Genomic DNA, 13,688 nt, shown 5'->3' on the forward strand with positions numbered 1-13,688 from the left:
TCATCAATGTTTCTAACTCTATCCCTCTCCCTTCCTCTCTGTAAAAAATCAATAAAATATATTTAAAAAAACAACAAAAAAAAACATTGGTACTAAAATCATGGAACTTGGACCTAAGTATTTTTGCTTTTACCTCCCTTGACTGTGAGGATTTTATAAGTCAAGGGACTTACAGTCAAGGGAGGCAAAAACAAAAATAAATGAATGGGACTATATCAAACTAAAAAGTTGGGCACAGCAAAAGAAACTGTCAACAAAACATTAAGGCAACTAATCAAATTGGAGAAAATATTTGCAAACAACAACTCCAATAAACAGATGTTATATATTTAACATCCAAGCAAGTAAAGATCTCATACAACTGAACACACACACACACACACACACACACACATCCAAGTAAAAAAAAAAATAGGTAGAGGGACTAAAAGATAGTTCTCCCAAGAAAACATACAAATAGCCAACAGATATATGAAGATGTACAACTTCACTAGTTATTAGGGAAATGTAAATTAAAACTACAAAGAGAAGCTACCTCTCTCCTGTCAGAAAGGCAAGCAATATCAAGTGTTGGAGAGGATGTGAAGAAAAAGGAACCGTCATTCACTGCTGGTGGGAATGTAAATTGGTACAAGCCACTATGGAAACAATATGGAGGTTCCTCAGATAATTAAGAGCAGAGTTACCATATGACCCAGGAACCCCTCTTCTGCGTATCTACCTGTAGAATTTGAAAAAATTATTCACAAAGATATATGCACCCTTATGTTCACTGCAGCATTATTTACTACTAGAGGCCCGGTGCACGAAATTCGTGCACTGGACGGGGGGGTAGGGGTATCCCTCAGCCCAGCCTGCCTCCTCTAAAATCTAGGACCCCTCGGGGGATGTCCGACTGCCGGTTTAGGCCCGATCCCACAGGGTGAGGGCTGAGGGCTGTTTTCAGGCTGACCACACCCCCTTTAAGGTTAGGGTCCCCACTATGGTGCCTGGCCAGCCTGGGTGAGGGGCTGAGAGCCGTTTGCAGGTGAGGGGCTGAGGGCCGTTTTCAGGCTGGCCACACCCTCTTCAAGGTTGGGGTCCCTGCTGTGGTGCCTGGTCAGCCTAGGTGAGGGGCTGAGGGCCATTTGCAGGCTGGCCACACCCCCTTCAGGGTGGGGTCCCCACTGGGTTGCCTGGCCAGCCTGGGTGAGGGGCTGATGGCTGTTTGCAGGCTGGCCAAGCCCCTCAGCGGGGACCCTCACCCCATGGGAGTATGGCCAGCCTGGGTGAGGGGCTGAGGGCCAGCCAGGCTGGCCACTCCCCTTCAAGGTTGGGGTCTCCGCTGTGGTGACTGGTCAAGCCCCCCAGTGGGGGCCACAGGGATCGGGCTTAAACCGACAGTTGGACATCCCTCTTGCAATCCGGGACTGCTGGCTTCCAACCGCTCGCCTGCCTGCCTAATTGCCCCTAACCACTTCTGCTTGCCAGCCTGATCACCCCCTAACCACTCCTCTGCCAGCCTGATCAAAACCTAACTGCTCCCCTGCCAGCCCAATGGCCCCCAACTGCCCTCCCCTTCAGGCCCGGTCCCCCCCCAACTGCCCTCCCCTGCTGGCCTGTCGCCCCCAACTGCCCTTTCCCTAGGCTACAAATTCCATGAGGATTAAGGCTTATATCTGGTTTTGCTCAGAATTTAATTTTAATGCCTAGCACAGAGTAAATGCATAATAAATTTTTACTGAATGAAAGAATAGATATAAAGAATATAGGCTTAAATATAACCCATAAAAATGGTGTCATACTTTCAGATATATTTTGATATTTATCAATCAAGAAGGGAGAAAAGGTAAACTCAAAACTATAGAGTGAAAACAATCCCTAAAAAATAAATTTATAAATTATCTTACCTAGATACAAATTCACTTAATTCTGAATATGCGGTGGACTCCATTATTATGTTGAGGTCAGTAATAATGGAAGATAAATTTTCCTTGTCCTAAAATTTAAGAAAAGTTAATGTATCAGAACACAGTCAACTTTTAAATAAAATAAAAAAACAAAAATAATTTTAAAATTTATGAAAAATGAAATGCTGCCACCTAATAGGAAAAGGTAATCTACAGAAGTTTCTAGAAATATTGCCTACTTGTAAAAAGAATAAAACTCAGACCTGGTGCTACATACAAAAAAACAACAAAATGAACTGCAAATGAATTACTTACTTAAATGTGAAGAATAAAATACAAGGAGGAAATATTTCTTTAACTGGTAACTCAGCAAGGAAGAACTATCCACAAAATGCTAATAGAAAAAAGTATGCAAATTAGATAAAATACTCAAAATACCTATATAAACATAATTTTTATAAAGGAAGAGCAACCATCGGAAGAAAAACTTTACCATAAACACAACAGATAGGAAAACCGAAAAGAAAAAGGGAAAGCACATTAACTAAAAACTCGAAGGTAAAAGACAATTCACATGTTGATGTACTGATGGTTGTACAACTCTGTGAACATACTAAAAACTACTGAATGTATTCTTTAAATGGATGAATTATATGGCATGTGAATTATATCTCAATGGATCTGTTACAAAAAAGAAAAAAGAAATCCCAGAGATGTGCATGTCTGTTGTTGGAGTGTGTGTGGGTGTGTAGATTTGGGCTTTCACACATCAGGATAGGATGATAATCCTATCAGCAGAAAGCGTAGGATTTACTGGCCCTTCTGTTTGTTTGTTTTTGTTTTTGTTCTTGTTTTTGTTTTTTTGGCGGGGAGGGCAGGTCTGGATTCTGTTCAGCCACTAAAAAGCTGACTTCAAGATACTCTTTTCCCACCTCTCTCTGGTCTGTCTACTGTTAACCAGGTCAATCCTCCCCAACTGGTAAACAAGGAAAGGTAGCTGATAAGCTGACTTCACACACAGTGTCTGAGTCTCAGAAGCACATTCACTTCTACCAAGGTCCACTTAACTTCAGTCCCAACTTCTCATTCTTCCCTAAAACCTGAGAATTGTGGGTGTGCCCTGGCCGGTTGCTTGGAGCGTCGATTTCTGGTTGGGGCACATTCCTGGGTTTTGGGTTCAATCCCTGATCAGGGCATGTACAAGAGACAACCAGTCAATGTTTCTCTCACATTGATATTTCTCTCTCTTTCTCCCCTCCCTCTCTCTCAAATCAATAAACATATCCTCCAGTGAGGGTTTAAAAAAAAAAAAAAAAGAACACTAGCTGGTTTGGCTCAGTGGACAGAGCGTCAGCCTACGAACTGAAGAGTCCTGGGTTAGGTCAAGGGCACGTACCTCGGTTGAGGGCTCCATACCCGGTCCTGGTCAGGGTGTGTGCAGGAGGCAACCAACTGATGTATCTCTCTTACATCAATGTTTCTCCCCCTCCTTCCCACTATCTCTAAAAATCAATGAAAAAATATCCTTGTGTGAAGATTAAAAAATAAAATAAAAAAATATGAAGAAATGTGGGTATGTACATTCAAGAAAGGGGTCCTATTAACTTTTCAAGATTTACATATTGCTCATGAGGCATCCTATATTGGATTTCAGTGTTTTCTTTCATTCACAAATGTCATCAGGTACATTTTGTTTGGAAACTTGTGATACAGAATTTTAATTAAAATTCTAATTTAATATAATTTTCCCTTGGCCAGAGGGAAGCCGGTGCCAGCAGCCAGGGGAAGTAAGCCTTACTCTTGCACAAAATTTGTGCATTGGGCCTCTAGTTTTATTATAACAACATTCTATAAGACAGAAATTATTTAAATTTTCTGATAGCTAAACATCTCCATCTAGTGGAAATTTTGTTTAAAATAAATGTTTTAGTATAGAGAAGGTAGCTGTGTCTTCACCATTGTTTGTTTCTTTAGCAGTCTCAACTCTAAAAATCTGCTTAACATGTAAAAAGGTAAAAACATTTTAGAAGGTAATTGGTACTATCAATCAGAATTTACATGTACATCTCCTTTGACCTAGCATTCTACTAGAAATGTATTTCTAAAGATACACTTAACTTATAATTATACTAGTGGCCTGGTGCATGAAATTCATGCATGGGGGGGGGGTCCATCAGCCAAGTCTGCACCCTCTCCAATCAGGGAGCAATTGAGGGATGTCCGACTGCCGGTTTAGGCCTGATAACACAGGGTTGGGCCTAAACCGGCAGTCGGGCATCCCTCTTGCAATCGGACCGCTGGCTCCTAACCACTCACCTGCCTGCCTGCCTGATCGCCCCTAACCTCCTCTGCCTGCCAGCCTGATTGCCCCTAACCCCTCTGCCTGCCTGCCTGATCGCCTCTAACCTCTCTGCCTGCCTGCCTGATCGCCCCTAACTGCCCTCCCCGGCCAGCCTGATATCACCCCCAATTGCTCTCCCCTGCCAGCCTGATCTCGCCCCCAACTGTCCTCCCCTGCTGGCCTGATCTCATCCTCAACTGCTCTCCCCTGCTGGCCCGATCTTGCCCCCAACTGACCTCCCCTGCCGGCCTGATCTCGCCCCCAACTGCCCTCCCCAGCCAGCCTGGTTGCCCCCAACGGCCCTCCCCTGCCAGCCTGATCTCGCCCCCAACTTCCCTCTCTGCCTCGGCCCCAACACGATGGCTTTATCCGGAAGGAAGTCGGACGTCCGGAAGATGGCAGGTCAACCTGGTCTAATTAACATATTACCCTTTTATTAGTATAGATAGATTATATAGGATAGGATTGCTTAAATGGGGGTGAAAAGCCTTTTTCAGGAGGAGGAGATGCTCTTGGCAGACAAAAATACATAATTCCTATATCTGGACTGATAGCCAGCCATATGCACTATACTGCCAAACTGGTCATTAAAAAATTGAACCGCTTTCTTACACCTTACACCAAACAGCTGTTGTCCTTAAAACCCCTCCTCAGCCCTCATCCTTAGGTTCTGCCTTTTCAGTTCACCCAGATTAGGTTCTTATTGGTTGGTTTCTATGCCAGTCAGCGTCAAAAGCTCCGCCTCCAAGGCAGCCATTGGCTCCTCGCACTTCACCCAGATTTGGTTCTGATTAGTCAGTTTCTATGCCAGTCAGCGTCAAAAGCTCAGTCTTCTAGGCAGCCATTGGCTCTTCACAGTTCACCCATACTTGGTTCTGATTGGTCGGTTTCTATGCCAGTCAGCGTCTCCGGGCCTATCTCCAGGCCTGATCAGAGATGGGGGCTGATCAGCAGCCCATGTGGCTGCTGGCGAGGTCCGGAGTAAAAGAGAGGCGCAGCTGCTGGCTAGGCCCCGAGAGAAAGAGAGAGGCAAGGGCTGATCAACAGCTGCCACAGAGGCTGCAGATCAGACCCTGCCTCTCTCTCCGGGCCTGATCCGCAGCTCCCTCGGCAGTCAGTGCTGGGTAGCCGTGCCCACAGCGGCGGCAGTCAGTGTTGGGTCACCGGGGTGACCCAGCACTGACTGCAAGATTGACTTCTGGTGTTCGGTCATCCGTTCAGTTGTTTTGGATGTTACGGACCCTGGCTCTATATATGTACACACACACACATATATATATCCTATCTAATAAAAGAAAAAAAGGGTAATTAACGGTTCCTCTGCTACACTTCCCATTGGCTAATCAGCGAGATATGCAAATTAACTGCCAACAAAGATGGTGGCTGGCAGCCACGCAGCTGAAAGGAGCAAGAGGTTTGCTTGCTCCAGTGATGGAGGAAGGTTCCCTGCCTGCCGCGGCCCGGCTCTAAGCTCCGAAAGCAACAGCTCCAAAAGCAACAAAGTTTCAATTATAGAAGCTAAACAAACCCCAGATACCTTTCAGCCAGCCGGGGCCTCAGAGCTGGGAGCGCCAGTGAAGGCAACAGAGTTTCAATTATAGAAGGTAAACAAATCCAAGAATAAAAAAAAAGAAAAAGAAAAAAAGGAGAGGCTGGGAGCTTCAGTCGCAGGCCAGCCTGAAAACGGCCCTCAGCCCCTCAGCCAGACTGGCCAGGCACCCCAGTGGGGACCCCCACCCTGAAGGGAGTGTGATCAGCTGCAAACAGCCATCAGCCCCTCACCCAGGCTGGCCAGGCACCCCAGCGGGATCCCCCACCCTGATCCAGGACACACTTCACGGCAAACCAGCTGGCCCCCGCCCGTGCACCAGGCCTCTATCCTATATAGTAAAAGGGTAATATGCAAACTGACCCTAACAGCAGAAAGACTGGGAATGACTGGTCACTATGACATACACTGACCATCAGGGGGCAGACGCTCAATGCAGGAGCTGCCCTCTGGTGGTCAGTGCGCTCCCACATGGGGGAGCTCTGCTCAGCCACAAGCCAGACTGATGGCTCCAGTACAGCGGTGGTGGTGGGAGCCTCTCCTGCCTCCTCAGCAGTGCTAAGGATTTCCGACTGCAGCTTAGGTCTGCTCCCTGCTGGCAAGTGGGCATCCCCTGAGGGCTGCCAGGCTGCCAGAGGGATGTCTGATTGCCAGCTTAGGCCCAATCCCCCGGGGAGCAGGCCTAAGCCAGCAGGTGGTCATCCCCCAAGGGGTCCCAGACTGCGAGAGGGCACAGGCCGGGCTGAGGGACCCCCCCCCCACAGTGCACAAATTTTTGTGCACCGGGCCTCTAATATATATATAATAAAATATATATAGATGAGTAGGCCTAGAATATGTGAAGATTCACTACTACATAATAGAAATTTAAAATATAATTCTCATTAGTCCATTACATCAGAATTCTAAGCAACAAAAAACAAAAAAAGAAGATAGTTCTTTGTTCTTTTCTTCTCCAAAAAGCCCGAGTCCCACATATGGCTTATCCCTAAGATCTTGCTGACTCGAGAGTTGTTTGTGATTGCTCCAAGTATCTTGCTTACAGGTCTGGTCCTCAGGGAGCATCATAAAGTTGGAAAGGGGCAGATGAAGTGAGTGTTCTTAACAGAGACAGGGAGAAGAACATGTTCCTTCTGGAGCCAGGTAAAACGAAACAGTTCAAAACACAGATATACTTTGAAATGTGAGCAATGGCGACTCACATCTCTTTAGAGATTCCAAAATTACTATGTTCTGTGTGTTTCAAAGGACATAAATTCTTCCTCTCCTTAGATGCCCCACACATACACACATTCCCTAAAACAGGGCTGGGAAATCTTTTTTCGGTCAAGGTCCATTTGGATATTTATAACATCATTCACTTAATATAAATTTATGTTGCTATGAAAAAAGCTCCAAGATTTATTGAATTTCAAGTTCCACCTGCGGTTGCCATGGCAGGGCCAAACCAAATGATTTCAAGGGCCTTATATGGCCCGCGGGCTGGATGTTCCCCACCCCTGCTTATGGAACAAAAACTGCTGTTACTCCCCAATTCTTCATTTCATTCTTGCCCCAAATTTTCATTAGCCACATGCCATGAATAATAAAGACTAAATTTCCAGGCTCCCTCACACTAACTTATTGGCCAAGACAATGTAGGTGAAAATTATAGGTGTTGCAATTTCTAAAAAGTGTCCTTCGACAGAAAAGGGGAGGCCTTATTTGCCAACCCCTCTCTCTTCCTGATGCCTCAAATGCTAAAGTGATTCACAACATGATTTAGAAGCCACGTGGGTGATGGCAGAGCTCGATGATCATTCAGTCCCTGAAAACTTACCCTGCCTTTTGTTGAAGCAACAGAGAAGTAAATTTCTAGTACCTGAAACCACCTCTTATTTTTAAGTTTTCTGTCAAGTGCAGCTCAACTAATTCTAATTCATTCAGCATATGACCTTAGGCCATAACAAAATGGTCACAAAATTTTCAATCATGCTTCGGTGGTATGGGATTCGATATTAGCTTAAAATGCTGTAGACAGGGCCCTGGCAGGTGTGGCTCAATTGGTTGGGCATCTTCCCAAGCACCAAAAATTTGCTAGTTCCATTCCCAGTCAGGGCACATGCTCAGAGTACAGGCTGGATCCCTAGTAAGGGACATGCAAGAGCAGGCAATCAATGTTCTGCTCTCACATCAGTGCTTCCCTTTCTCTCTCCCTTTCCCTTCCTCTCTTTCTAAAAATCAATAAAAAATATTTTTTTTAAATACTTTGGACAGGGAAGTAAGGGCTGGGCTGGTGCGGCCACTCCCTGGTAGGAGCAGGAAACATGGCCACTGAAGCCAGGAGAGCAGCACCGGTGTGGCAGGGCCCACGTGGCTCTGGTCCTGTCTTCCTGTCTGTGTTTACAACAGTCACCCAGGACAGCAAACCAAACCATAATGGGAGCTGCAGAGCCCAGTGCCAGCTCACCCTGGGACTGCCTCTTAAATATGCAGTTTAAAAAACAACCACCACCAAAAAAGCAGTCTATTTGACCTCTCAGGCCATAGTCCTACTAATGAGCACACCAATCTTTGAGCACAACCTATCCTGGAATGTCCAGCTCCACTGAGCAGCTCAGTCTCCACTGCAGAGGACAGTCTCTTTTCAATTGGATTTGTGGGCAAACCTGATTTTGCCCATAGTCTAGTTTCTCCCCAGATAACCCATGGAATGACTGTGGAAAAAGACTGAGGAAATGCAGTTGGTCAGCCGAGGAAAACTCCTCTAAGATTTACAAATTAGTGGTGGTGTTCCTACAATCACTTATCTCTGTTACTTGACTATTAAGCTACTTAAATATCTATCCTTTTATCATGTTTCCTTTAACATCTATCTCAGGCAGCTTTTAAGAGTATTATGTACAGCCCTAACCGGTTTGGCTCAGCGGATAGAGCGTCAGCCTGCAGACTCAAGGGTCCCAGGTTCAATTCCGGTCAAGGGCATGTACCTTGGTTGTGGGCACATCCCCAATGGGAAGTGTGCAGGAGGCAGCTGATCGATGTTTCTCTCTCATCGATGTTTCTAACTCTCTATCCCTCTCCCTTCCTCTCTGTAAAAATCAATAAAATATATTTTTAAAAAAAAAGATTATTATGTACACACTGTGATATGCAAGAAAAAGCCTGCAGGACCCCAGGAATACTAGGACACCCCTGAGCACGTTCCTGGGCAATGTACACACTGACAGTGCAGATGTTCTTAGACATGGATTTGGACTTCAAGCCTATGACTCCTCCACCTTACATGGACTGTAGGCCTAGCCCATTAATGGAGGCCAGGTTGCAGGTGGGCACTGGTGTATTACCACTCTGAGTTTAGGATTGCATTATCCACAAAGAAAGAAAATGCAGTTGGTCCTTTTGTAATGCAACCTTCTACAATGGGACAACATCCATGAGTTCCTCAGCCGCAGTAAGGAGAAGCTTGGGATCCTGGCACAGGCCTCCGTCCCAAACAAGACTAATCCATTTGGGTCCATGTTCTGTCTCAGTTTTCAGCAGGTGATCATGCAGAACAATATTATTTTGGTAACCTTACATGGACCCAAGGCCTGGTGCCAACCTGGGAACAATATACCTCCTCCCTAGGGCCACTCATCACCTATGTCCCTGACTGTGTCATATTCTGCTCAACTGACCTTGGCAATATCACACCATGGATGTTCTTGATCACCATGGCAGCTTTGAGAGGGGGCACTCTGAGGTGAGAGGTAGCTGCGAACTCTGACATCAGATGAGGAGCCTGGAAGTCCCTCAGCTCATTCTCACTCAGCCTGCCTGGGACAGTGGTGGCAGTCGAGACAAAGACTACAAAGAGTTCTCAAGAAGCAACTCCTCTAGCCCAGATAACTGGACCTTGACTAGTTCCTAAGGAGACAGGGTCCTGATTACCAGACATCAACTCCTGTCCCATATAAAAAGGGACAACTTGGGGCTGTTTTGTGGCTGAGAACAGGATGAGGAATCCTGGCACATGGCCATAAATGCAAGTAAGCATCCTGCCCACAGGACTTAGGACCTGGTGTGGACTAGTCTGTATCCACTTTGGTGATCTGACGAGCTGAAGCCAAGGCAGCCTTCCTGTCCTCTTATACATACTCTCTTGGTAGGCCCAGCTGGAAAACCAACAGGTTGAAAGTGCTTTCTGCTATCAAAGCATGAACCCCATCCCAATTAGTTCACAAAATTATGCCTGGACCCCACACTTCTGAGCGCCGGCCTTTGAAGGTGTCAGACAGAGCCTTGTTCTTCCACTCCACCCTTGCCATGTGTTATACATTACCATTCTGTCTGCTTCCTAATTTTATGTGGAAATCTTAGTCAAAAGTATCTTCCTCCTATGCTGTGTCTCAGCAGTCCAGTACAACTTGCTGGCATAACCATGAACTACCTTGGAGTCTAACCCTCCATCCCAGAGCAATGTTTGGATAGCTGTAGTCCCAGATGACCATAACTTCATGAGAAGCCCTAAGCAAGAACACCCAACTGAGCAGCCCCCAAATTCCTGACCCACAAGAAATGAGTGAGGTTTCTTTTTCTTTTCTTTTTTTTTTTTTAATTTGTTTCTGGCACCCATAACCGGAATCTAACCTGGGACTCTTGGGTCCACAGGCCAACGCTCTATCCACTGAGCCAAACCAGTCAGGACAATGTGGTTTCTTTTTGTTGTTGCTTTAAGCCATTAAATTTTGGGGAAATTTGTTAAGCAGCAATAGATAAAAGCTTACACATGGCTGGCATATCAAGTGAACTACTACAGGCATCCAGGATTGCCTCCAGCACTTCAGGGCAAGCACTGGGAGCACAGGAGCATCTTGCAACCTGCTCTCCAATAAAGCACCTATCCCCCAGCAACAACCCTCCCATATGCAGTTGTTGGGCTATTGTGTTTATACTTTAAAATTTTTGAAATGGTACACTTTGCACAAATATGCAACAAGTGGATCCTGGTTCATGAACTGCTCTTCAGTTCAGCCACTGCTGGAGGCTAAGGGAGAGGAGATTTTTATTTCATAGCAATAGAATCTCTGTTATCACAACATAATCTTTCGTTTACCTGGAATTCCAGAATCTGAAATTCAACTTGAAATGTAATCATGTGGCAATTTCCTGATAATTTATGTCTTTGTAGAACTTTCTTTATACCTATCAATCAAAAAACAAATAATTTATTTGCAAATAACAATTTTCTTCAAATATCCATGTGGTGACATGGTGTGAAGTATGTGTTAGTATTTCCATTGAATATATCTAGAATAATCTGCACCAAATTGATTACCTTTGTGTGAAACAGAATTAAATCAACTTATACTTTCTAGCTCTCAATTATACCAAAAGATTAAGGTAAAGGACAGAAATTCCCATGTAACCAGCACTGAGATCAAGATACAGCAATTAAAGGACCCCATGAAGTTACCTTGTGCCCTTTCCCAGGCTATATTCTACCCTCACCCAAGAAATAACCACTATTCTGAGTTTATCAACATCTAGATTTGCTAATAAAGGTATTTTAGAACTGCACAATTCTACAAGGAGAAAGAGAAAGAGATGAGAGGAACCTAATTTTAGAGGCTAAAAATCATATGGATGAGCTGATAACACATGGAAAAGAACTGAACTGGCAGACCTGCAATGGGGAACCCTTAAAGTCAAATCCATCTACACACAGAATACCAGGAAAGGCATTCTGAATCGGCAGCATCAAGTACTTCAATAGATGGAGGTGAACGTGGGGCTCAAAATAAGAAGACTGAGACTTTTGTGCTAATAAAAGTCTGACACCTGGCCTGACATCACTCTCCATTCCACCTCTTGGTTCCAAGTACCTGAAGTGTCTAAATTCCATCACTCACTTCTACATGAAATTCAATCTTGCCCTGAGGCGAGCTGCCCAAGACTGAGAGTCACTCTCCCTCCTTCCCTGTCTTGAGGGTTATTTCGATGGAAGTCAGGAAACATTTCCAAAAGTGATTCCTTCTTTAGGGAATGCTACTTTGTTCAAAGTTCCTGACATCCAATTGCACAACTGAATTAGCTTCCCCTTTCCTGTTAGTGCATCACAGATGTTGGCAATAAAACTTACTGAGACCAGAAAAACCCTCCCTGGGTAAAGAGTCCAGCTGCTGATACTTTTATCTTGGCCACAAACTATGTTCAATAGGAGTACAGTACTGTAGATGAAGCATCTTTCGGGTCAGTGGAGGAAAACTCCTAAGATTTACAAATTAGTGGTGGTATTGTTCTTACAATCACTTACCTCTGTTACTTGACTATTAAGCGACTTAAATATCTATCCTTTTATCATGTTTCCTTTAACATCTATCTCAGGCAGCTTTTAAGAGTATTATGTACACACTGTGATATGCAAGATACCCTACACAACAACTTTACCAACCACACATTCAGATAGTTACCTTGTAAAATTTTAATTCAACGACACCCCACCCAATTCCTATGCATAACAAGAAAAGCTTCAACACCACTTTTAGATAAAAATTAACACTTACGCCTTTCTGTCATCTCAGTGCTCGTTAGGTTCTCTATCTTCTTGGAGTACTTTCTGATATTGATACCAGTAAGCGTATTTAGAAATACAAGTTCTGATTCTAAATTTCCAAGATTACTTCTCAGATCTTTTGATGTTTCCCATCCTTCAGAATCTGATTGGTATATTTCTTGAAATGATTTTCTAAAAAGCAAATATTGGAAATAATTACTCCAAAGAAGAAACCATCTAATACGTACAAATTTCTTCAAACCATTCCCATTTTGTGTTTCTTATTCTCTTCCCATTAAAACCAACTCAAAACCAATGTGGCTCATTGACACTGCCACCTTTAATCGCAACATAAAATAAACCTAACCAAATTATATTACCATATTTCTACATATTTGAAGCAACTGTAAAAAATTATCACAGGAGTATTTTACAAAATTAAAATGTCCATGTAGGTCGAAATGTTTAAAATGTTCCCATCTAAATGTCTGATATACCAAGACATCTCAAATTATGTTAAAAGATGTCACAAAAGTAAAAACAAAATATATTAGCTAGCTTTAACTTCCAAAACAAGTAAAGTATCAGAGAGCATTATATTAAGAAAGAGATTCTCAGGAAATCTGAGAATACAGGGGGTAAAAATTCTAAAAGAATAAAACATAATTTCCTTAACACTGCAATCAGATATTCTGCACTGAGAACATGTAAGTCTATTTTCCTGGAAAAACAGTAACATTTCAGCTAATATTAACACTGAATGGTACTTTACTCTTTATCATACTATATTGCCCTCATACTCGGTCACATTCTACGGTGCTGACTTCTGCCGTTGTAAGAAACACCTTCCTTCCATTCTGGAACATGACTGTCCTACTTCTCTGTTTTTACATCGTGGGTCCTCCAAATATGTATTGTTCACACTAGAGATCAAAAACTTGTACAAAGTCTGTAATAATTTTTTTAAATGTTGCCTTAGTGATAATTTGAAATATTAACAAATATATTCTGAGAGCCTATCACATGCACTTTTGTATTTCCCATTACTGATTGATGAAAAAAGTTACTTTAAATATAGAAAGCTAATGAAAAAAAGGAAAGAGGCAATCTTCATATATAAATGATGAGTTCCTGCCAAATGAATCTATAATAATAAAAGCATAATATGTTAATTAGACCAGACAGTCAAACAACCTTCCAGGCGTCCTTCCGGATGAAGCTGCAGCAGCAGGGGCCAAGGCAGAGGTGGTTAGGGGCTATCAAGCAGGCAGGTGAATGATAAGGGGCAATCAGGCAGGCAGGCGAGTGGTTAAGGGCGATCAGTCCAGCAAGTGGTTAGGGTCGATCAGGCAGGCAGAAGCAGTTAGGGGTGATCAGGCAGGCAGGCAAATG

General features: G+C 43.8%; 1 protein-coding gene across 3 annotated transcripts in view; it reads right to left on the reverse strand.

Moving 5' to 3' along the window:
* Positions 1-13,688, reverse strand: part of LOC118657345 (centromere protein P) — a 255,966-nt gene that overhangs the window by 219,202 nt on the left and 23,076 nt on the right. For 2 of the 3 annotated variants that reach the window (XM_036311221.1, XM_036311220.1), the window contains exons 2-4: positions 12,307-12,488; positions 10,857-10,945; positions 1,890-1,978 (exon numbers count right to left, since the gene is read on the reverse strand). The exons of the other annotated variant lie outside the window; for it this stretch is intronic. In XM_036311221.1, coding sequence (XP_036167114.1) covers positions 1,890-1,978; positions 10,857-10,945; positions 12,307-12,488 — 360 coding nt within the window. The remainder of the gene's footprint in view (positions 1-1,889; positions 1,979-10,856; positions 10,946-12,306; positions 12,489-13,688) is intronic. 3 annotated transcript variants of the gene reach the window in all.

This window comes from Myotis myotis, unplaced genomic scaffold, assembly GCF_014108235.1.
Source record: "Myotis myotis isolate mMyoMyo1 unplaced genomic scaffold, mMyoMyo1.p scaffold_m19_p_52, whole genome shotgun sequence".
NCBI lineage: Eukaryota > Metazoa > Chordata > Mammalia > Chiroptera > Vespertilionidae > Myotis > Myotis myotis.